Source organism: Thunnus albacares, chromosome 5, assembly GCF_914725855.1.
Source record: "Thunnus albacares chromosome 5, fThuAlb1.1, whole genome shotgun sequence".
NCBI lineage: Eukaryota > Metazoa > Chordata > Actinopteri > Scombriformes > Scombridae > Thunnus > Thunnus albacares.
The window spans coordinates 33,917,820-33,943,752 of NC_058110.1; the positions used below are offsets into that span (position 1 = coordinate 33,917,820).

At 40.2% G+C, this 25,933-nt stretch overlaps 1 protein-coding gene across 2 annotated transcripts in view; it reads right to left on the bottom strand.

Moving 5' to 3' along the window:
* plxna3 (plexin A3) overlaps window positions 1-25,933 on the bottom strand; it is a 120,224-nt gene that overhangs the window by 60,610 nt on the left and 33,681 nt on the right. For both annotated transcript variants that reach the window (XM_044350421.1, XM_044350422.1), the window contains exons 6-7: window positions 4,233-4,373; window positions 473-573 (exon numbers count right to left, since the gene is read on the bottom strand). In XM_044350421.1, the coding sequence (XP_044206356.1) occupies window positions 473-573; window positions 4,233-4,373 (242 nt within the window). The remainder of the gene's footprint in view (window positions 1-472; window positions 574-4,232; window positions 4,374-25,933) is intronic.

The following is a 25,933-nucleotide window of genomic DNA, read 5'->3' on the forward strand; positions in this document are numbered from 1 at the left end:
TCCTTTCTGCAGCCCCTCAGTTCAGCCTCTTTTCTCTGGTTGCAAAGACGCTGATCCTGAACGCATCACAGACAAACACACATGTCTTTGTAAAGGGAGGTTCTGCAGATTTTTACGGCTGTGATGTCGAGATTAAGAAACACAGATTCTGACTGTAGTTAAAGGAATAAAACCAACTTTAGTTTGAATCGACTAAACGTTTCTGTCTGCTGGACGGGGATTATTGTGACATTTTGATTTGACATTTTAACACTGAATAAAAGTAAATTATTTATAATTGCAATAGAGAAATGTATTATTGTTTCATCTGAGTCTGTTTCATAAATGATAAATCAGTTATTTATTAATTTCTGGAGTCAGTCAGACAGTTTTAATCTCTGTATTTAGAGCTTTAGAGTCTGATTCATGAGACCTTCAGCAGCATATTGAACTCAGACTGACGGGATGAAAAGAAGAAGAAGAAGTTTCTTACTTGTTGAAGAGGACACACCAGCCGCAGTGAGGGTCTCCTGATCCCAGACAGTCTGAACAGCTGCTGTACTGCTCACAGCTCTCCACTGGAAGTCTGCTCACCTGCAAAACACACACACGACATTATTCAATCACTTCATCGTTTTATAAACAGATACAGTGACGGAGAGATATGAGATTAAATAAATAAGGAAATGAATTATAAATCTATATTTCTAAACCTTTAATTGATCGTTTATTTATTGTTATTGGGGTTAATTTTGTTAAATTAACTTGATATTGATTTTTTGGTCACAAAACAAGACTTCAGTGAATCTTTCCCACATTGTTATCTGTGTGGTTTGGTGGTTTCCTGCTGACAGCAACAAGCCTGAGGCCTCAGTGGGTCTGTGTGTGTGTGTGTGTGTGTGTGTGTGTGTGTGAGGTATGATTTACCCAGAAGTCATTGCAGTAAGGAGACAGTAAACACTGTGAGACACAGCAGACGCACTGTCTGACTCCGTCTCATTCAAATGTTCACACATGAATACATACATTGTCTCTCTCACACACACACTGACACACACACACACACACACACAGACACACACACACACACACACACACACACACACACACACACACACACACACACTGACACACACACACACAGGGAGTCCTGTCTCCTCTCTGACCTCATTATCAGGTTTTTCTTTAAACCCTGACGCTCCTCCTCTCCGTCAGACTCAACACTTGTTCTGTTCTTCATTTAGAAACCAGCTGACGCGGCAGATTTCATTCTAACACACTCTTTTTATTCTGCGCTGATGCTCCGATTAGAAAATGTGCAGAGTCACACAAATCATCCGCTGAGAGAAACCCTTCAGCAGACGTACGGGACAGGTGAGAATCAAACCACCGTTTACCTGCTGAGTCTGAGCCGGTTTAATAAAAACCTTCTGTTGCATCGATCGCTCGTTTTAAATGTCAACACAGTCACATAAACACTCACATAACCTGAGATTGTTGTTAATGTGTCAGATGATGCTGTGATGTTAAATTAAACATGTTACTAGCAGCAGCAGCTTGTTACTGACTGCTGGTTAACAGGTAGAGTTTATCATCATATTTCTCACTGTTTCTGATGTCTGACAACAAAATATGTCAATGAGAACAACTATATGGTGAAATCAGCTGATCACAGACACTGAACTTCTCTCTCTAAATACAAACATGAAGAACTAGTGAATGAATGAATGAAATGTGTATTATTGTGTCATGGATACAACTGTACGTCCTGTAACCATGAATTACAACAAGTCAGGACTTCAGTTCATCATTAAATAGTTCAGATATTCTGAATTACAGCCGTATATTAACTGAAAAAATCTATCTCGCCTTCTTTTCCAGGCTTTTCAGATAAAATTAGCAAACTTATATACGTCAAAATTAAACATCTCATCTGAACACCAGAATGTTTCAGGGTTTAGTCGAACAATTTCATGAAACAGCAGCTCTCTTAAATCATCCAAATCAAAGTTCTCACACCATCTATTTTCCTCCGGGATATTTTTGAATAGACTGATCTCATTGGCCAGAAGAAGAACACCAGCTCTCAACGGTGCAACCAAAGATCTTTGGCTTCTAGATAAACCAGATGTTATGTCTGTTTGATATGTTCTTAATTTTGGCTTTAACAGAACATGTTCAAACCTATTTTTCTTCAGATTTCAATAGAAGCTTGTTTTTAATAAAGTTAACATGACAGCACAGGTTATTCCTACAGATATACAGCACATCCACCTCCTCTAACTGGAGAACTACATCATTTACTCCACATGAATACTTTCTTATTTATTCTGTCCTCTGATGACTCCACAGTCAGATTGTTTCACATTTTCGTTGTATAGTTTTGCTGTAAATGTGTATATGAGACAAATCCAGAGATAAAAAGTAAAGTTCGGCTTCCTGACTCATTTTAAAACAGACGGGAAATTAGTGTTGTTTTACATGTGAAACTGATGATACTGATTATAAACAACTGAACATCGTCTTCTTATGTAAAACGTTGCGGTGAAACCAAACCAACACTCTGTGACCCGTCAGTCCATCAGGCTGCTGGTTATAAAGTTACTGCAGGATGTGGACGCTGATAAACAGCTAGTATTCAGATTTTAAAACACTATTTGACACATAAATGGGTTTAATTTGTGTGTTACTTGAAGTCTTAACACAATACTGACGAGCTCATATGTACGTAGAGATATGACTGAAGATATTCCTCCTGATTCAGTAACAATGTCCAATGTTCTTTGATACAAACAAGAATTAAAAGTTATTATTCCTCAGAAACATAAATAATCAGCATTTAAAGTAGAAATAGATCATTATTCCCAGATACTGTATAGTAGGGATGTGCAGAGAGTCCAGTATTTGTATCTGTATTTGTTGAGGCAGCAAAATTATTTGTATTTGTATTCAAATAAAAGTGAAAAGAGGCTTAAAAATCCTATTAAAGTGTTACAATAAGTGTTCATGAATAAACTACCTTATGAAGGAGGTCTTCACACCGGGTCTCTAACTGGAGTCTCCCAGATCATAGACGACTGACTACTGAGCTTAAACTTTACTCATCACCTCATTGCAGACAGACCTCTACCTATTTTAGTGATGTCCAAATTATGTGTAATAAAAATGTGCGTCATGTAGCAGGTGGATGTGACTCCCCTCGTTGAGACCTGCTGATAGACGTAACAGCGGAGCAGAGGAGAGACACTGAGATAGTGATGTAACTGAACTGCACGCTGGTGTTGGACATGGGTTTTTTTCTTCCTGAAAACAAATAGTTTCTTAAAAATCCGACTATTTGTGCTTTGCTGAATAACGTATTTGTATTCAGGCACATCCCTACTGTATATACGGGCAAACCAGTATTGCCTTAAATCAGACGTAGAAAGAGTCAATGTTGTCTCTCTTTTAGCTCTGCTTTGGTCTCCTCCAACTCCTTTATCAGCAAACAACAACTGAGACTGAACCAGACAGGAAATGTGATGCAGAAACCAAAACGAGGAGCTAAAAAGAGGCTGAAAAGCTGCTCAGAGCTTCAACAACATGACTCACAGTCACACGATGTATGTATGAGTCCGGCAGGAAGTGACACATCCCAGCTGTTTAATGACATCACACCCAAAATACCGATCAGAATGTCTCTGATTAAAAACGTCTAAATATCTGTGTGTGTGTGTGTGTGTGTGTGTGTGTGTGTGTGTGTGTGTGTGTGTCATCAGCTGCACAGGAACTAACAGTTGTTGAACTCAGCTCTGCTTCCTCTCAACGGTACAATAAGAGTTTTAACATGGGACACACACACACACACACACACACACACACACACACACACACATACATATAGAAACACTGAGTGCGTTGTGGCGCCAGCTGAGCAATATTCACATTCACAACTTCCTGTCTGCAGATGTTAAGACAACAGAATTCATACACACACACACACACACACACACACACACACACTGCAGTTACAGTATATTACTGCAGTGCCACCTTTTATAGATTTTTATATACATTATTAAAAAATCTGTCAGAACGTCCATTAAAAATTTGCTAATTTAATTCCTTTAAATCTTTCTTTTAAAATAAATCCATGTCAGAACTTCCATTGGAAATCTGCTGATTTAAGTCTTTTAAGTCTTTCTTTTATAAAGCTTTTCTTTATCAAATAATTAAGACTCTGTGTGTGTGTGTGTGTGTGTGTGTGTGCGTACCTGTCTGTCACTCAGCAGGTAGATGTACTGGTGGTCCGGACTGAACACCATGTCTCTCAGGATCGGCTTCCCTTCCACCACCGTCACCGTCTCGTACAGCAAAGCATTCTGGGCCGGTGGCGGGATCCCATCCACACGGATCTGAAACACACACACACAGAGAGAGATAACGAGACGTGAGCTTGATGCTAATACAACACTTTAAAATAAGAGAGAGATGCTAACATGACACAACTGGTTAGCTAAAATGCTAAAAGTCCCATTAAACACAACAGGGAACGCTAACACACTGCTAACACTCAGAAACCAGGAAAAAGACAGAAGTGTCGTCTCTGCTTCAGACATTTAAACATTTAACCAACACTGACAGCTGTTCAGGATGTTTAGCTCGTTAGTTTCATCTAAGAAAGTCGTTAGTTCGCAGATAAAAACACAAACACAATAAGTCAAAGAGACAAATTAGCAACAGGAAGGAAAGTGCCTCTTCTATTTAGACCACATGGATATTTAAACTGTTTAAACACTGAATTATTTCTCCCAGTTGTTTCAACTGTTTAGCTAATATTCAGATTTCTTTTCTTCCTTCCTCTTTTCAAATGTATTTTAATATTTCACCTGTTGTTTAAATTGTCTGTTTAAATACTCCGAGCTGCATTTTTTGTATTAAAGAAGCTATTAAGAAGTTTATTATTATTATTTACATGCATCAGAGAAATCAGGTGACACAGAAAAAAAAGACAATAACTCCATGTCACAAAAAGATTAAAATGCAAATTTTTAAAATTTCTGTTAATTAAAAGTAAAAAAAAATCTAAAAACTAAAGAATCAACAACTAATCAAAAACAAATAAACAAAATCAAACCTGAGAGACAGAATTAAACTGGACGTGAACACACAGCTTGAGTCTTATAATTAACACACAACATGAACACGGTGCCTTCAGTCAAACAGCCAAGAAATGATAAAAACTACGAACCGTTAGGAAGCAAAACACAGGAAACATCTGCAGATTCACGACAGAGCGAGTCACAAAGTACTGAAACTAATCTTTGTTCCACCTGATGAACAGAAATCAGAAACCAGGAAGTGTGACGCTGCTCAAAAGACGATTCTGTCAAGAAACACGTCTTAAAAAGCTGAAATCAAGAGTTCAGCTTCATGGTGTGACGTGTGACCTGATGGAATATAGGATTTAAAATGATCAGTTCGTCCTCTGGAGGTCACGAATATACAAAGATTTAATAAAAAAAACCTGCGGAGAACGTCGAGATGTGTCACTCTGACCCAAAAGTGTCGGACCGTTTTTGATTAGCATAAAAACAGACACCGTTTTATAAACATGAGACCGAGTAACAGGATTAACTTTTATCATGATGATGATGGTGATGGTGATAGTGTTGGTGATGATGGTGATGATGATGATGATGATGATGTGTAGCTGCGACTGTGTGATCTAAAACGCAGCAGAGGGCTGATGATGAGAAGAAGAAGAAGAGCAGGCTGTTTGAAAATGTGGAGCGACTAAAATAAGATTCCCCAAATCTCCCCAAACCTCCCGCCTCCCTGTGTCTGACCCAGAAAAACACCACAGAGGAAGAGGAGGAGGAAAGGAAGAGGGCGGGGGTGGGGGGTGGGGGGGAGGGAGGAAGGAAACAAAGATGAAAGGAGGAGGAAGGAGAGAAGGAGAGGAGATGAGGAAATACGAGAGAGGGAATCACAAAATAATAATACAGGAAAGAAAGAGAGGAGAGGAGGAGACAGAGAACATCAAGGAAGGAAACAAGGATGAAAAAGAAAGGAGAGAAGGAAGAAAGGAAGGATGCAAGGTGGGAAAAAGGAAAGCAGTTAAGGGAAAGGAAAGGAAGGAAGGAAACAAAATAGAAAGAAAGTAGGAAAAGAAGAGGGAAGAAGAGGGGAAGGAGGGAAACAGGACATGGAGGACAAATGGGAGGAAGGAAAGGAAGGAAACAAAGGAAAGGACAGAAGAAAAGGAGATGAATACAAGAGAGGAAAGGAGAGAAGGAAAAAGGGAAGCAGTTAGAGGTAAGGAAAGGAAGGAAGGACAGAAATTGAGAAAGAAAGAAAGAAGTGAGAGGGAGAGGGTGGAGGAGAAGAGGAGAGATATGGAGGAAAGAAACACAAGTTGAGAGATGAGTAGAGCAGAAAAGAAGGAAAGAAGGAAGGATGGATGACAGATGAAAGCACTTAGAGATTAGGAAAGAAGGAAGGAAGGAAGGAAATAGGGAAAGGAATAAAGGAAAAAGGAGAGAAGGAGAGGAGACAAGAAAGGAAAGCAGAGAAGGAAGGATGCACAGTAGGAGAGAAGAAAGTTGAGAGGAAGGAAAGAAGGAAGGAAGGATGAGGAGAAACAAAGAAAGATGAAGAGAGCCGAGCAAGGGATGAAGGAGGAGTGTGTGTGTGTGTGTGTGTGTGTAGTTCTCTGAGTTCTTGCAGTGTGTTAATTAGCTGTCTGCTCGTTAAGCAGCCGGGCTTAATTAGAGCTGACGAGCACTCTCTCTCTCTCTCTCTCTCTCACACACACACACACACACACACACACACACACACACACACAGTGATGAGGCAGCAGGTCTGACTCACAACACAACCCACAGTTACACAATCCTGTTTCACGGAAAGAGACACACACACACGCACGCACACACACACACACACACACACACACACGCTCGGCAGCAGAGCGAGGGAGGAGACGTTAAAGTAGGACAATGCAGCAGACAGCAAACGCAACACACACGTTTCTGACAGAAATCTGTGCTGTAAAAATGCATTTAAAGTTGTAATCCGCATCATTTCTAAGTAAGTTTAAACATTTTTTTGATGCCACACGAGCTGAATTTTCCATAAACATCAAACCAGTTTATAAAAATGTGTCCAGTTTCATCTTTTAAAGACGTAAAGAAACAAAACTGCCAGATTTATTTGAAACTGGAGTCTTGTGACTGTTGCAGCTTTGAAATCAAACACTTTAGATGCAGCTCCGCTAACAGTTTCCCTTTGCTCCCAGTCATTGTGCTAAGCTACGCTAAACACCACAAATATCACATCATATCAGAGTGCAATTGTTTCTAATGCTAACAATCCGAGAAAGGTCCCAAATATCAGGTTGTAGGTCCAGATAAGTCCCAGAGGAAACCAGGACTTTATGCACTGACTGTTTTATTTACAGAACAATCCAGATTGAGCTGCAGTTTAATTAAAAATAGTCTTTTTTATGACAAAAACCTGTTATGAATAAGTTAGCCGTTCTTTATCTAAAGCTACAGAGATAGCTGAGATAACTGGGCTTTAAGATAAAGAACAGCTAACATGTTCAGTATTTTCTATCAAAGTGTGCAGCTCGTCCATAGTGTGTAAAAAATGTTTACAGATCAGTTTTTTTTCCTACAACATTCAGTCAGTGTCAAACTGAGTGTTAACAAAGAGATTATTGATAACTGAAAGCTGCATTCATGATGCACAATCAGAGGAAACCACAGAAGAAGAGAGGAACAAAAAAATACAAACAGAAGTAGAAGAAGAAGGAAAAGAAGAAGAAGAATGGAGTGACAAAGTGAAAGAGGAAGTGACCTCTGACCTATGACTCCCGGCTGGGACTGAAACCGTCAACACCTGCTTTGTTCTGAACTCCACACACACACACACACACACACACACACACAGCCTGACAATACAACAGACAGCAGACAGATTGTCTGTCTCAGGGTGAAAGGTTAAAGGTCACATGTCAGAGGGAGAAGAGGGGGGTTGTGTGTGTGTGTGTGTGTGTGTGTGTGCTGACAGACACACACTCTCTGTCAGATCAAACCTTTGCATTTCATTAACTGACAGGATCATGTGACCACAACTCTCCACCTGTTTCTTCAGAAGCACTGAGTGAAGTCGTCCAGCTGTGATCAGATCTGAACAAACGTCATCACTTCAGTTTCTGCCAAAAACAAGCTGCTGGTTTTACAGTTAATCTAAAGTTTGTGTTTCCTCGGACAGTGTTTCCCTGTTGAGCTGCGGTGGAAGAATAGTAACAAAAAGAGGGACTTTGGCACTAAAAAGACTGTAACGTTGAAAGATATCTACTTGATTTGACTCATTTGGACGCTGAAGCTTCTTCTAACGGTCGGTATGAACAGCAGGAATTACACAACGAGTCCAAGTCAGAACTTCCATCGGAAAACTGCTGTTTTAACACTCAAACAAACATCTGCATCAGTATTTTTGGAGCAAATTACATGTTTCACATCCAGGATGAGAGAACCTGAAACTGGATGCTCACTTCCAGAAAAACTCTGCTGTCTGATACAACTTGTCAATGTCTATTGATCTTCTACAACTTAAATATGTTAATTTAATATTGGAAAATCTGTAAATATCTGCATCAAAGTTCTGGGAAACACAACAGTGCAGAATTTCATGAGAAAAACAAAAGTTTCCTGGAATGTTAGAAATCTCGTCTTCCCTCTTCTGTCTTGATCACTAAACTCTGATCTGAGTTTATTGATCCGTGCGCTGCTACTGCTTTCTTTCTGATCACACACCATGCAGCGGATCGATCGGCTGATCAGTGTGATCAGGTTCCCGTTGAACTGCAGTAACCGAGTCAAAGATCAGACCTGGCAGCCTCTGATCATCCATCGATCGTTTGATTCAATTCATTCTGTCAGTGTCAGGTTAAGGTTTTATTGATCATCTGAGTGTAAAAGTTCCCTCCAGAATCAACTGGCTTATTTTACACTCATACGTGTTTTTTTGTGTGCAGAGATTTTTGTTAACATTTTAATTTACAGGTCCTTTCATTTTCATTAATTCACTAATTTCGTGAGTGATTTGCAGACATTTATTTAAATATTTTTTAAATTTGTATTGTATTAAATGTTTTAATACATCAGCCTCTTAACTCTTTAACTGACACAAAGAAATCAGTTTTCAGTGTGTAGTTTTGTGTGTCAAACTACATTTTAGCACGTTAGGTTGTTTCTTAAAAACTCTATAATGAGCACATTTCCCAAAACCCTTTCAAAGAAATGTGCTGAGAATTAACATAATTGCACCGTTGCTGCTTTTAGGAAATTACATTGAAAAAAACCTTTAACATGCTAATATATCGTTTGACATACAAAACTACACACTGAAAGTATTTTCTGTCAATTAAATTGTCAAGAGTCTAATTTATCAAGATTTTTTCCTAATTAACATCTATGTATGAACCCAAATCTAATGAGTGTGAACTAAACCAACTTAACAATTTCATATAATTAAAATATAAGAAAATCATATAATTTGTACCAAATTGCAGCATTCGCTCTGTAAAACATCTTAAAAATTAACTGTTAAATACCTGCAAATTACTCAGAAAATTTCTGGGAAATTAGTATAAAATTGATTAATTAAAATTGTCAAATAAAGCATTATCCAATTTTTCTCTTTTCTAAAACAGTCCAAGTCAAAACTCCCACTAAAAATCTGCTGTGCTAAAGGTGCAGTGTGTAGAATTTAGTGGCATATAGCAGAACAGACTTGGAAGAAATATAATATTCATAAGTATGTTTTAATTAGTGTATAATCACCTGAAAATAAGAATCATTGTGTTTTTGTTACCTTAGAATGAGCCTTTATATCTATAGAGGGACCGGGTCCTCTTCCATGGAGCCCGCCATGATTCTACAGTAACCCAGAACAGACAAACCAAACACTGGCTCTAGAGAGGAACTTTAATGTTTTTTGTGAGTTTCAGGACCACTGTAGGTTCTCCTACACGTTTGGAAGGGTGGTGGGAGAGTTACTGCCATTAAATCCAACACACTGGTCCTTTAACTCACAAATCTGTCGTCCACACAGCTTGATGTTTCAGCGTTTGTTAGTTTCAGTTTGTTTAAAAAGTCATTTACAAACTGACGACCTCCAGCAGTTTATACAGTTCAGAAAACCAATCACGCTTTTTCATTTCCACTGTTTATTCTGCTCAGCTGGTCAGCTATTGGTGGAAACCTGATATGACTGCACGCACGCACACACGCACGCGCACGCACACACACACACACACACACACACACACACACACACACACACACACACACACACACACACACAGCCCTGCAGCCAGCTGCCTGAAATTCCACTGTAATGCAATACCTCAGAGTATTACTGTGTGTGTGTTTGTGCATATGTATGTGTGTGTGTGTGTGTGTGTGTGTGTGTGTGTGCCTACAATAACTATTAAATGTGTGGTCCAGTCCAACAGTGAGTGAGAGAGAGAGGAGTAAAGCTGCAAGTTTATCTGAGATAAACCAACTCTATTACAGATAATACTGACAGTGTGTGTGTGTGTGTACGTGTATGTGTGCATGTGTGTGTGCGCGCGTTCAAAATGGCTATTATCAGCCTTAAAACTGCACAAACAGCCATACCAGCTATATGACTAATGACTGTGGTAACTGATCTGATTCGTTTTTCTTGCACACACACACACACAAACACACACGCAGCTGCTAAGCACTATTATTATTCTGTTAACTGCAGCTCCACTAACTGTCACTGAGTATTAAGAGACTGAAACACACATAATGACACACACACTCTCTCCTATTCAAAACACCCTACATGGCCAGAAGTATGTGGACAGAGCTGCATATGTGACAGTGGAACATGTGATTGTGGTGCAGCTACATTAATGTAACGGCTGCAGGGATTTAACCTTTACACATTTTTTTTCTTTGTTTATCAAAAAAGGAACACACACAAAATATTATTCAGAACTTACTTTATAAAGCATCTTTTTTAAAACTCTTGTGTTTTGTATGTTTTTTTTCTTCTTTGTTTATTAAAACACCTAAAACCAAATGCAGAACTTTCACTGGAAATCTGCTGATTTAACAGTCTTTCTTCTACATGACTCCAATGTTCTTTGCCTAATGCAGAACATCCACAAATTATGTTTTTTAAAACTCTTCTGTTTCTTATATACATGTTTCTGCTTTGTGTACTGAAAAGAAAAATAGTAGTTTTACTGTGTCCAATGTTAAAAAAACCTAATACAGAGCTTTCATTGGAAATCTGCTGATTTAACAGTCATGAGTCTTTCTTCATGACACTTACTTTCTGTCTCCTTTGTTTATGAAAGAGCTGGATGTGAGTCTAAACAACGTGCATGATTCAGATGTGAAGCTGCTGAAAAAATGATCCAGTAATCAGAGGAAAGTCTAAAAAGATTAAACAAATTTATATATATATTTTGTGACCCCACAGATGTAGCTCACAACCTTGTGGGGGTCTGAACCACAGGTTAGAAACCGCTGGTCTAAAATATCATCCCTGTAGTGGCCAAAAGTATGTGGACTGTGGATTTTTTTGATTTAGTAACTTGTGGCCGCTTCAGAGTCTAAAATATTTTGCTGCTTTCGAGTGAAATATTTTATTTCCACAGTCAAACTGAAGATCTTGAACTGAGGGTTTTTCTGAAGGAAGTGTTGCTCAGTCAGACACATTAATGTCTGTTAAGTCATTCAGCTCTCATTCAATCTGTCTGTCTCCCTCTTTCATTCACAAACACATTACAGCAGCCTGAAACTTTACACCAGCCTGCACTTTCACTGCAACACACACACACACACACACACACACACACACACACACAGGCCTGTCTGTTAGCATGCTACGCTCAGGTTTCCTTCCAGCTGCTGCTGCTTCTCTCCTGCAGCTCCTCTCTGACTGTGTTCTCACTAATGTGAACAAATTTGAAAATGATGTTTTGCTTAAGTTTCTCTTTGATCCTGAAGCGTCTCGATAAAAGAGTTCTTCATTCTGCTGCATGAAAGCCATGAAGTCTTTCAGCTGTATGATGGATCCAAAAAACCTCCCCAGATAATATCTCAGGAAGGAAATTTGAACCTGGACAAATTTCTTATATTTATACACAATTTATATGCGGTTGGAATGTGGTTAAGACTGGAAATGATCTTACTGAACTAAATGTGTGCATCGCATTATGTCTTCTGTACAGATCTTGTTTTCTTTATTTGTGAAAAATTCAAATTCAGAACTTCCACTGGAAATTTGCTTCTTTAATTCTCTCAGGTCTTTGCTTTGTTGGAACTTATTTTCTCTATCAAAAAAAAAAGAAAGAAAACAACAACACTCATCCTGAGCTTCAACTGAAAACACTGTTATATATCTTTCTTTATTAATAAAAAAACAAATGCCAAACCTAATTTGGACATCTAAAGATGTAACATTCACAAGTCTTTCTGTTTGTCTTCTTTGTTTTTGGAAAAGAAAGAAAGAAAGAAAATGAAACCAAGTCAGATCTTCCACTCGAAATCTGCAGCTTTAATTCTCACACATCTGTTCTGTTTGTAGCTTATTTTCTATATCACAAAAATCCAGAAACTTAACTGGAAAGACAACTTTTTAAAAACACTCATGTAACTCTTTCAAGGCTTGTTTTATTTTTTAATGAAAAATTAAATGCAGAGTTTTCATTGGAAATCTGCTGATTTAACCGTCATAAGTCTTTCTTCCGTACTGAGCATTTTCTCTTTTCTAACAAATTCCAAGTCAGAACTTCATTAGAAATCTGCTAAAAAGTCACAACATCCTCATTATTCCTCAGAATAACAAGATTGCTGGAAAACACTTTCATCTTTTCTTAATCATGTGTGAGATCAGTGAAAGACAGAAAACAACAAACATGAGGTTCATGAGTGCCACCAACAGGTCAGCAGTGTGTTTGGATGGACGGGACAGATCACACAATCCAGCTGTTATCATCCACTTATCTTTGTACCTCTGTTGTCATGACAACAACGTCAATATCACATATGAATGAAAGTGGTGAATATTAAACATAAACTGGGGAAAAAAATCAGTATGTTGCCTCCTTTTTCTGACAAAGAAGAGTGTGTGTGTGTGTGTGTGTGTGTGTGTGTGTGTGTGTGTGTGTGTGTGTGTGTGTGTGTGTGTGTGTGAGATGGAGGGCAATCCTATCCATTTAGCTCCTTCAGACAGACACTAAACATTGTTCAGTCAGCCATCAGACCCTGAGGGAGGAAGAGGAGGAGGAGGAAGGGCAGTGAAGGGTGAAATGGGGGGTGGGGGGGGGGGGGGTGCCGTTAAGCTTATTAGTTCCTTCCCATCCCCCAACACACACACACACACACACACACACACACACACACACCAGACAATAGTGAGACCACCTACTGATGGTTTTAACCCTTCAGGCACACACACATTAATGAAAAGTGACAGAAGAGATGGACGAGGTGAAAGCTGCAGGACGGACACACACACACACACACACACACACACACACACACACACAGTCTGTCTGTCTTACTATTAATTTATTGATCATATTAAACAAATCTACACTAAAAGTGTTTTTTTACACCTTGGCTTTTATAGTTGCGTCTATCCTTCCAAGTTGTTGACATTTTAATAATTCCTGCTGTCTGCTGCAGTGCATAAATACATCCTGGTTGACCTTTGACCCTCCGTGCTGTCTGTGCAACCTCACACAGTGATGCTGTCTGTGCGATCACACCTGACAGCTCAGGTACTTTCACAGTCTCGTCTTTTCCAAATCAGTGGTTCGGAGTCTTGTAAGTGTGTCAGAGCTGTTCGGACATGTTGAGACATCAAGCGTCTCCTCACGTCTTTGTGCTCAGTCTGTTCAGAGGACATTAAAATCTCTGTTCACAAAGAAGGTATTTCTGTGAGATTTGGTCTTATTTTATATAAAAAAGGAAACATAATGTGATGTAAATATTTCTACTGTTATCACAGCAGGAATGTCCTGATTTGACTCCCACAAGCCTTCGTTCTGTATGGAATAAATTTCCTTTTAGGAAAATCAATCCAAGTCAGAAACTTCAGCTGGAAATGTGCTAATTTAACTCTCCTAAGTCTTTCTTCTCTTTTCTCTTTTCATTTAAAAGGATCAAAGTCAGAACTTCTATGTGAAATCTGCTGATTTAACACTCATAAATCTTTCTTCTGAACTGAGGTTATTTTCTTTCTTTATCAAAGAATCCGAGTCAGAACTTCCAACTGGAAATCTGCTGAATGGAAAACGACAGATTTAAAAAAAACACTGGAGAATATTTGGCACGTAAAGTTGACTGATGAATAATTTGAGCTCTAAAAATGTTGAGAACTGAGAGGACACATAAGATACTACAAGACCCTGCTGATCAAAAAGGCTCCTTCCTTTAAGCTTGAATTATTATCAGCATGGTAACAATTGCGTACAATATATAGATAATAGTATTAGATATACCCATGTAATCTGCTACCCCCCCCCCCCCCCCAAATCCCCCTCCCCTCCACAGGACTGAGTGGTAGAACGAGATAAAGAGATAAAGAGAGAGAGAGAGAGAGAGAGAGAGGGTGAAATGTGAAGAGTCTTCAGCAGTCTCTTTGGGGAGCTGACAGATTTGCTCGTTCTTCCATCATCTCCTTGGCAACCGAATAATAATTAATCCACCTCTGTGTGTGTGTGTGTGTGTGTGTGTGTGTGTGTGTGTGTGTGTGTGTGTGTGTATCATGTTTTCTGCAATAAGTGTATGTGTGTGATTTTTTTTCTTCTTCTTCTTTTTTTTTTTTTGTGTAGCCTGTGGTGATGCAACGATATCTATCCTTCAATATGTAGGGCAGCTGTTAGCAAAAGATGATGCAAAAGAAGAAGAAGAAGAAAAAGAGGGAGGAGGAGGAGGAGGAGGAGGAGGAGGAGGATCAAGGAAACGAGAGGAAAAACAAGATGAAAAAATTCAAAAACCTGCGCCTGATTATAACAACAACAAAAAAAGAAAATTTAAACATGTTTCTGTTCAAACCGTAAAATAATCACAGCGATGACCGCCTCTCACCACAGGGACTATATTTATACATATGTGTATTTATATATCATGAATCAGACTGTTACTGCAGGGACTGTGGACGTCTGGAATAACTCCACTCAGCCTCTGATGTCCAATAAACCTCCATAAATCTACTCGGAGATGTGAGAAATAAAAAGAGGCAGCAGAATTTGTCTGAGAATCATCACATTTTTTTCAGTTTTTCTCCAGTAATCCAGCGATAGTCGTCTGTTCATGTGACGCTGCCAACAGGAGAGCTGCTAACTGCTAATTCAGCAGGACTTTTAATGCCACTAATTTGTGAAAAACGGCCAAAAAAAAATTTGCAGCCCACTAAGAGATGAAAACCTCCACTCTCTAAAATAATACGCTGTGATACACAGACAGACAGACAGACAGTATTTAATGTGATGTTTAGTTTACGGTGACAGTAACATTCCTGTGTGTTCTGCTCTCTGTCATTGAATCTTTAAACACTCTGCAGCTCCGTCTGTCTGTAACTTTCATGGAAACACTTGTTGTGGTTTTTTGAAGTAGTAAAAAGGAACCATAACATCATCTTCTCTGTGTGTGTTAAACTTCATTACATTTTCTCTCTTGGGAACGAACGTCTCGCAGTCTGAAAACCTCTGGTTTAGAGGGAATCATCAGTAATCATCAGTACAGAGTCAAAGTCAAACAGAAACTTCCTGATTCTGCTCCAGAAGTAAAAAAAAACTCATTAAAATCTCATTAACATGTGTAACTACACCTATAAGTAAAAATCCAGCCGTCTCAGCAGTAAGTCATGTGACTCGCTTCATATGTTTAGATAAGGACGAGAGTATATATATCCTTATTTCTTTAACGAACATCGTTTCCCATGAACGCCACATCTGGACAGAGGAGACGAGTCCATGAGCGAGCGGCGGCGGCGAGTTCAGACACGTCTGTAACAACATCAGGAAGGACAGAGAGGAGCGAACGGCGTGCAAGTCTTTACACAGAGCAGCAGATCACAGCTACAGACGGCAACAATGACTTCAGTAATCAAGTTACAGTGACGCAAGTACCCGCACGGCCACGCTCACGCTCACCGGGAGCCGTAGTTTCATCTGTTCTCACAGAGTCATCCAACTTTATGTTTCACCTTCTGACAGCAGCAGCTGTATCAGAAGGAGGTTGTTTAAAGAAATATTTAAGATGAGGATTCAGAATGAGGAAACATATGACGTCATTAAATACAGATTCATACCGCATCTTGTTCTTTGTATGTGTGAATGTTGACAATAAAGTTTTTAAATCTTGGACAATATTGTGATAGTACAGTATCACTGCCTGCTGCAGCTGATACTAACTGCTGCTGGAGCTCATCCGACTGAATGCTTTCAATTCCAATACTGTCCACACACACACACACACACACACACACACACACACACACACACACACACACAGCGAGCTGCCAGCTAGCTTGTTACTCTCCACCTGCTGCTGTGTATCTGCCCATAGATCCATCACTGTGTCACTGTGTGTGTGTGTGTGTGTGTGTGTGTGTGTGTGTGTGTGTGTGTGTGTGTGTGTGTGTGTGTGGTCCGACCCAGCTGAGTCTCTGTATTTGCTCAGCACTAATCGTCTGCTTGTTCACATGGACACAGTGTTTACAGCCGGACTCTGTGTGTGTGTGTGTGTGTGTGTGTGTGTGTGTGTGTGTGTGTCCACTTCACTTTAGGGCTGCAATTAATATCGAAAACAGTGAAAAACGGTGAAACCTACGATGATTTTGTTTTGTCCACAACTCAAAGATATTCAGTTTAGTGTCGTAGAAACTAAAGAAACCAGAAAATATTCACATTTGAGAAGCTGGAATCAGAGAATTTGCACGTTTTATATTAAATATTGACTAAAAACGATTGATCGATCGCAGCTTTAGTTACTTTGCTTCATCAGAAAGTGAAAAATGGTCAAAAATCCAGCAGCTGGTTATATAGAGCATATAAATTGGTGCTGAAATTAACGATTAGTTTGATTATTAACTCATCTGATCTGATCAAAAATGTCACATCATCCTAAAATGAAACATTAACATATTCAAAAGTGTTCAATTCACATTAGAAAAGCTGGAAAAAAGAGTGAAACGATTAATCAATGATCAAAATAGTTGCCGACTAATCGATTACTTGTTTCTGCTCCACCTTAAATCTTGTCATATTAATTGAATTAATCTAAATGTAGTTGTGTTTATGGGGTCGATTGATCCTTCTGATATTAAAAGACGGTGTTTGATCGTCTCATGTTCACAGGATCTGTTTTCTTTTAGCAGATTCATCGAAAAACAAGAACAAACGTTTCTTCTGACCGGACGAACGTAACGCAGCGTAAAAACAGCCGGAGAGATCTTAACAGTGAGAAACACTAATGAACTTCTCTACACTGCTTCTAATTACACAGAGAGAGAGAGAGAGAGAGAGAGAGAGAGAGAGAGAGAGAGAGAGAGAGAGGGAGAGAGAGAGAGTATATTAATAACTGTAATTAGCTGCTGTTGAATCATTTCTTACTTTTCAATTATTGTTCTTTTAATTGATGATCAGTTCTTTGATTTGTCAGCAGATACTCGTTAACACATCCAGGTGAGAGAGAGAGAGAGAGAGAGGCTGCGGGAAGTTAATTAATTTCTGTAGGAAATAATTGTCACTCATTTCAGTGTGTGATGAAACACGAGGCAATCGCACACACACACACAAACACACACACACACACACACACACACACACACAGCCCTGCAGCCAGCTGTGTGAAATTCCACTGTAATGCTGAGTATTTTTGTGTGTGTGTGTGTGTGTGTGTGTGTGTGTGTGTGTGTGTGTGTGTGTGTGTGTGTGTGTGTGTGTGTGTATGTGTGGTCCTGTCCAACAGTGCGTCGAGGTGTTTCAGTGGAAAACAAACTGACGCTGGAGGAAACACTAATTACAGGACAGACTGTTAACGAACTGACTCATCTCACCCCCCAACACGCACACACACACGCACACACACGCACACACACACGCACACACACACGCACACACACACACGCGCTGGCTGATAATCCATGTTAAAGAGGACAAATTGTGCTTTTTGTCATTTTCTGTTATTTATATCCTGTTCTGATGTCGGATGCATCCGTCCTGTAAACTTTGTTGCTAAAGTGGTTGCTAAGGTGTTTGCTAAGGTGGTTGCTAAGGTGTTTCCATGTGTTGTCCACTCTCATATGTCAGAGTTGACATTTGGAGTAAAGAAGGAGAGAAAGCAGTGAAATCCTGCTACTATAGTTTGTTTACGCAGCTTTCCAGAGCCGGAGGAAGCTTCCTGAAAGCTGACCAATCAGAACAGAGCGGGCTCATCGGGGGGGGGGGGGGGGACGGACCTTAAAGATATTATAAACGTTTTTACAACATATATTTATAAGAGATTAATCAAAGAGAGATTTACAAACGAATAAAACGTTCAGTAAATAAAATGACAGTTAAAGTTGAACTGGGCCGTAACAACCTGATGTCACACTGCGTCGGCCAATCACATGCATGCAAGTGGACAAATGGTGGTTTACGTTGCAATGTAAACGCCGTATTCAACTGTTGCTGCTGTGTTCACTTTCATATATATATATATATATATACATATATATAGATATATATGAGAAGAAGCATGAAACACAAGCACTAAAACAATAAAATACCAGAGTTGTGAAGCATATAGTCATGGTTTTTGGTAAAAGTTATTTTAAAAAATGAGTTTTGAGAAACTGATGAAGAGAGTCTGTTTACTGGGAACACTGGACCTTATCATGACCATCACACACACACACACACACACACAGAGCGAGGCTGTGTGTGTGTGTGTGTGTGTGTGGGGGGGGGGGGAACTCCTGGGAACAGGAAACACTTCTCAATGGGCCACAATGACACACAAACAAAGAGCTGTCTGACACACACACACACACACACACACACACACACACACACACACACACACACACACACACACACACACACACACACACACACACACACACACACACACACACACACACACTTCACCCAAACAGAAAAATAGGAAAGTTGCTCTACATTCTGCTGATCCTCTTGGACTGGGACCAGTTTACTGAACAGCAGCGTCCCTCTGACTAACTGGTTCCATGTTTACACACACACACACACACACACACACACACACACACACACACACACACACACAGACACACACACACACACACACAGACACACACATTAAAGGACAGCTACTTTGTTTTTTTTTTTGTTTTTTTAACAACTTCCCACTACTCTCTCCTCTCATTTTCTTTCTTTGTTTCCTCTCCTCTTCTCCTCGTTTCATTTCCTTTCCTCACTTCCTTCTCTTGTCTTCTTTCCTTTCCTCGTTTCCTCTCTTGTTTCCTCTCCTCTATTGTCTCCTCACAGTGTTTTCAGTGACATTTACTGACTGACACCTCGGCCTCATTTCAAACAATATTTGGTTTGCTGCTGAACCTCTCCTCTCATGTCTCCTCTCATGTCTCCTCTCATGTCTCCTCTCATGTCTCCTCTCATGTCTCCTCTCATGTCTCCTCTCATGTCTCCTCTCTCGTCTCCTCTCTCGTCTCCTCTCTCGTCTCCTCTCTCGTCTCCTCTCTCGTTTCCTCTCATGTCTCCTCTCTCGTCTCCTCTCATGTCTCCTCTCTCGTTTCCTCTTTCGTCTCCTCTCTGTGTTTCGTGTCTCCTCTCTCGCCTCCTCTCTCCTCTCGTCTCCTCTCTGTGTTTCTCTTCTCCTCTCTCGTCTCCTCTCATGTTTCCTCTCTCTTCTCCTCTCTCGCCTCCTCTCTCCTCTCTCGTCTCCTCTCTCGTCTCCTCTCTGTGTTTCATACATACAACACTGACTAACAGAGTCTGTTTCATTTCATACAGTATTTTGCTTCGCTGCTGAAACCACAGAGAAGAAAAACAGCCTCCTCTCTCTCTCCTCCTCTCTCTCTCTCTCTCTCCTCCTCTCTCTCTCCTCCTCGTCTCCTCCTCTCTCTGTATTTTCTGTTAATGTGACCCAGTTTCAGGTGCTCAGTGGATTAAGCTCCGCTGCCTCAAACACTTTCTCCAGATTTTTCTCCCCCAGTTCCTCCTTCATCTCATGTCTCCTTCTCTCCTTCCTTCTTATCTTTCCCTTTTTCTTCTGATCCTCCTCCTCCTCAATCTCTTTTTTTTCTCCACTCTCCTAAAACATCTCCTCTCTCCCTCATCGTCTCTTTTTTCTCTCTTGCCTTTTCATTTTCTCTCTCCTCCTCTCCATCTTAAAATTTCTCCTCTTTCAAAATCACCTCCTCCTTCCATTATTCTCTCTTCTCATCCTTTTCCTCCTCTTATCTTGATCCTCCTACTCCTATCCTCCCTGCCTCTATCTTTTCTTCCCCCCCCCCTTCCTGTTTCTCCTCTCAGACTCTCCTGCTACTCCTCCTCTCCTCGGATCCCCAGCTGAGCAGATGATGCTGATAAATATGACGATCACATTTACTGATTATAGCTGTTATTCGTCTTCGTGATTCAAAGACCTGAATAAAAACCTACAGCGGTTTACTGCTGCTGCTGATTACACCACCGTTCAGTCCTGCTTCTAAAAAACCTGCACAGCTACTAATTTTTACTGGTCTCAAGGTTCTGCAAAACAGTAGTTGACTGGTATGAATCTAATAACACAGCAGTGAGCTGTAATCAGAGTCCTGCTGCTGTAATATATGAAGGACACAGGAAGAGCTCTCCTCTTCTTCTTCTTCTTCTTCTTCTGTCCTTCGTCTGACCACTTCACCTGTGAGCCAAAGCCGACCTCCTTAAATCCTTAAAGGGAAACTTCAGTGATTTTCCGCCTCAGCGTGTTTCCAGATGTGTAAAGAGTAAAAGTCTTTATGTGTCTCCAGAGGGAGCTGAGTGTGTGTGTGTGTGTGTGTGTGTGTGTAGATACACCTACCAACACCTCTAAAGTCCAGTTCAAACCAAAGATTCACGACAAGATGAAACCATGTGAACTCAGCTTGTCGAGGCGCCAGTCGCTGGTTTTAGAGCGTAAACGTACGTCACCTGTTTCAACAGCCAATCAGCTTGTAGGGAAGTCGGCCGGTCGAGTCAGCAAACTGTCAGCTGATGGAAATGACGTTTGAGTTTTGGACGACCGGAGTAAAGCTTCATTTATACTCCCGAGCGGACACCACACGGATGGTAGTTAATGTGTTTATACTTCCTTCTGGGGTCCTCTCGGAGGACGCGTTCCACACACATGCAGTAGACCGTCTACAGGAACGCAACGTTGTGATTGCGTGGACACACCCTCTGATGACGAGTTTTACGTCACGCAGACTCAACTATAATTTCAGCTTAAAAGAGTCTCGACTCTCTCGCTAGTTTCATCAATACTAGAAATGCAACTGTAGCAAGTAACTCACTATGACTAACCTCATTCATGATTAAAACGCTACAAATTATATTCAGCTACAAAAAAAAGCCTGAAAAGTCGTCAGTTAGAACAGAAGTACAGATGGTCCTTTCTATGCAGACGATACACTGGTTTGTCTCGTTGCATCGGTGTAAACTGGTTTCAACTCGTCTCGTCGTGAATCTTTGGTCTGATGTGGATTTAAGACTCACTGATAAACAGGATCTGTCTCATCAGCTGTCCGTCCTGAGTCTGACAGCGTTGTAGGAGCTGAATCTATCGGACTCTATTAACTACAAACTGCTAACTGAGGTTTTGGTTTTTGGGGGTAAATATCTGAGACGCTTCGTGTTTCTCACAGACAACGTTAGTGATTCTCAGTTTAGATCAACATAAACTCTCCTGCTTGAATCATCAGAACAAAAGATGAACAACTTTGTTAGAAAATATCTGGTTCTTTGATAAAAACTATAAGCTACCTCGAGGTAGAAGTTAACTACGACTCCCAGAGTGCATTTCACCAAGAAACGTGCATCAATTTTGAGATTCTGGTTTAGTTTTGGATGAATTCAGAAACTATAGTGCTGTGTTTTGTTTACAAATGAAACAACAAGCATTTTTTTTAATTTAACACCTCTAAACGGCTTCTTCTCCATAGCAACAGCAGCCGAGGCTCATGGGTATTGTAGTTTAAGCAAGCTGCCAAAATGACGGACAAAACCTGAGAAACAAAGTTGATATCAATGAAACTGTTAAACATATATGACGGTCACATGATCCAGGAGAGTCCTGAGTTTCTGTGTTCAGCAACAGATCGATCGATAAAGAGATCAATAACAGAAACATTTAAAGTGGGAATACAGAATAAAGAAAAACACTTTTTTTTATGATGCTCTGAAATGTGACAACAATCTCTTTCACCTGTGCAAACCTGCTTCCCAGCAAGAATCTGCTGTTAAGATAAACTTGCTCATTAGCAAATGTCGCTAATGGCGCTAACACTTCCTGACGTTATTTCTCAAAATGAGTTTATCACTTTTAACAACATGCAGCAGCTGTTTTCTTACAAACACTTAAACAAAGCAAATTATTTATTTTTTTGCTGCTTTACACGTTTTTATTCACACATTAAAATGATGGAAGTTACAGCGCTGCGTCCTGATGAACCGACAAGGATTTCTGAAGATAAGAAGGAAAAAATATATCCATGAAATAAAAACCTTTGATGAAGACAGTGAGATGTGGTTGAAAGCCCTCAAGATAAAGGAAAATAACGGGATCTTAAATAATCCCGTTATGGAAAAATCACCCATCGATTTCTCCTTCCAATTAAGAAACTGATTGATTGACAGCTGGCTTCACTAGCTGTGACATCACACACACACACACACACACACACACACACACACACACAGAAATACAGTAAGTGGGGGGATGGAGAGATACTGTACAGTGGGAGTATATGTGCTGTTTTTCGGGAGTCTAACCATGTTCAGATTTAGACTGGGTGTGGCAGCTGCTGACTGGCTCACCACACACACACACACACACACACACACACACACACACACACAGCTGTACAGAATAACTTGTAGACGAACCATGAAAAAGAGAGAGAGAGAGAGAGAGAGAGCGAGGGAGGAAGGATAAACTCGCTCGCTTTCCATTCAGACCACACACTGTTTTACTGCCCTCTGTGTGTGTGTGTGTGTGTGTGTGTGTGTGTGTGTGTGTGTGTGTGTGTGTGTGTGTGTGTGTGTGTGTGTGTGTGTGTGTGACGTCAGGACTGAAACGTGTCCTCTGGGACAAACTTTATGGATTTCGCACTAAAAAGACGTTCAATAAGGACACACAGAGAGACAGAGAGAGAGAGAGAGTGATAAGGGTGAGGAGGACAGACAGGAAGAGAGAGACAAAAGAAAAAAAAGAGACACACAGATGAAGTCATTTCCCAAGGTGAGCTCTGACGAAGCACAGACACACACACACACACACACACGGCTGTGATAAACTGAGTGTGTGTGGATGGATATAGTTAGTATTTATCGGCGACTCCTGACCGAGAAAGAAGAGCCATTTATCAGCTGGCAAGGACACACACACACACACACACACACACACACACACACACACACACACACACACACACACACACACACACACACACCAGAGCTTGTGTTGAATATTAACTTAGAAACAGAAAAACACAAACCAGGATCTATTTCTCATTTAACTAATCTTCTTACTGAAATAAAACGATAAACATCGGTGGAAAGTACACATACAAGTTCACTTATGAGCCTAATTATACTTAATGTTTCCATTTTCTGCTCCTCGCTTCTCTTCTGCTTCACCACAAACATCTGTAGTCACTTTACAGATAAAGATCTTACATGCAAAACACACTGAGTGACCCCCCCCCTCCTCCCCCCCCCCACCCCCTCCTTTTATGATATACTGTTAAAACGGTCTCAAACTGTGAGGCTCATCTCTCTCTTTGACTCGTAACTCAGTCAAACCTGAACGCACCGATGTGATACACATATTTTTTACATCCAGTGTGACTCACGCTTCACGACGATATCATCATCATCTCTGACATGCATCAGGAATAAAGCTCCATATATCAAACAGACGCTCCCTATAACTGCTGAACTAGTGAACATCCATGTTACGCTGCAAACAGGAGCTGCTAACAGACTTTTTAATGGCACCATGTTGCCAAAATGTAAACAAATATCAGCTAAAAAGTTGTAGCCGCCACCGCTAACTCACTTAATCCACAAGCAACACTATACTTCCTGTTTACATCCCTCAAAAAAAGCATTAGATAGCTTGAAGTATCAGGTCAGATTAAACATGTTTGGTTGATAGTTGAGGTTTGTTTGCAGCCTGAGAAGACGAATTCAGGGAAACAAATCCCACCAAACAGCTTCTATTTGTAAGTTAGTGTTATTTCACCTCAATCTAACTGCTTCTGAGTATTTTATGTGATAAATAAGGTGATCTGTCAAATATTTAAAGGATCATTCTGCTGATTTTCTATATTTTCTCATGTTTGTATCCAATCCAACAATGAACTGATCTACTAACGAGTATTGTGTGTGTATCTAAAGCCTGATATATCTGATTCCTCCGTTGTTGTCCAGAAACTATTAAATTAGTGAGTCACATCGCTGCACTGGGTGACATGTTCCTTCATCATGAAGAGTTTGGTCACGTTAGTTTGTTTAGAAACGGCTCCAAAGACTAATAAGAGCGATAAGATTGTAACTCTCCGGAGTGCTCAGTGGCGTCTGCCGTATGAGGAACTTCACTCCTGAGAGTTACAATCTTATCGCTGGTTTTTTACTCTTTGGAGCCGTTTCTCTCAGCAAATAACACGACAATAAAAACATAAAAAAACCAACAGACAGTCTGATTGTTTTTTTGGCTGAAATATTTTGAGTGGGATGAAAGTCCAGGGTTTCACAAATCATGTGAGGATCCGTCAAATTTGGTTCCTCAGGGGATTGACGGACACACCAACTATAAACGGCCTGCACACACACACACAAACACACACACACACACACACACACACACACACACACACACACACACACACACACACACACACACACACACACACACACGGGCCCCAGGTGTTTAGAGGTGCCTCCTAAACACCTGCATTTATTACTGTGGCAGCTAAACTGTACAGAAAGAGCGAGAGAGAAAGAGTTACGAGTCACTGCATTAAATAATTACAGGAAACACACACACACACACACACACACACACACACAGAGGTCAAACAGTTAGGTAAACAGAGTAAATCATTACTGTGCTCTCTGGCAGGTTCAGACCCGTTAGCAGCAGGACACACCAACACTAACACTAACAGTCGGGCTTCATACATGCACACATCAGACAAAAGGTTCCCGCGGCGAGCGTCAAAGGCCTCCAGAAATCATCTCTTTACAACAACATTTTGTACATTTCACCATCAAAAACAAACGTCTTCTGTGCTGTGAAAAAATATGAAATGTAACTGGGAAAAAAAAAAGCAAGGACCTTTTTTTACAGTTTTTTTTTTTTTACGTCTGGTTACTTGAAGGTTTCAGTCGTGAGTCCACATGTTGAAAACTCTTCACTTAGTCAGCTTTACCAACACACTGCATTACAGCTAACAGGCTAACAATAAATAACTCTGTTACACATTACCTTCAGAAAAAGTGCTAGCTAACAGGCTAACAATGACTGCATTAAAAAGATTTAAAACTAATAGCATAAAAAATATTTAAGTTAACTCTCTTCACACATGTTGTCATTAGAACGAGTTAGCAACAACTCCTTTAGCCTTTACCTTGTGGCATTATATGAAAGTTACAGCTAACAGGCTAACAATGCAATAACTC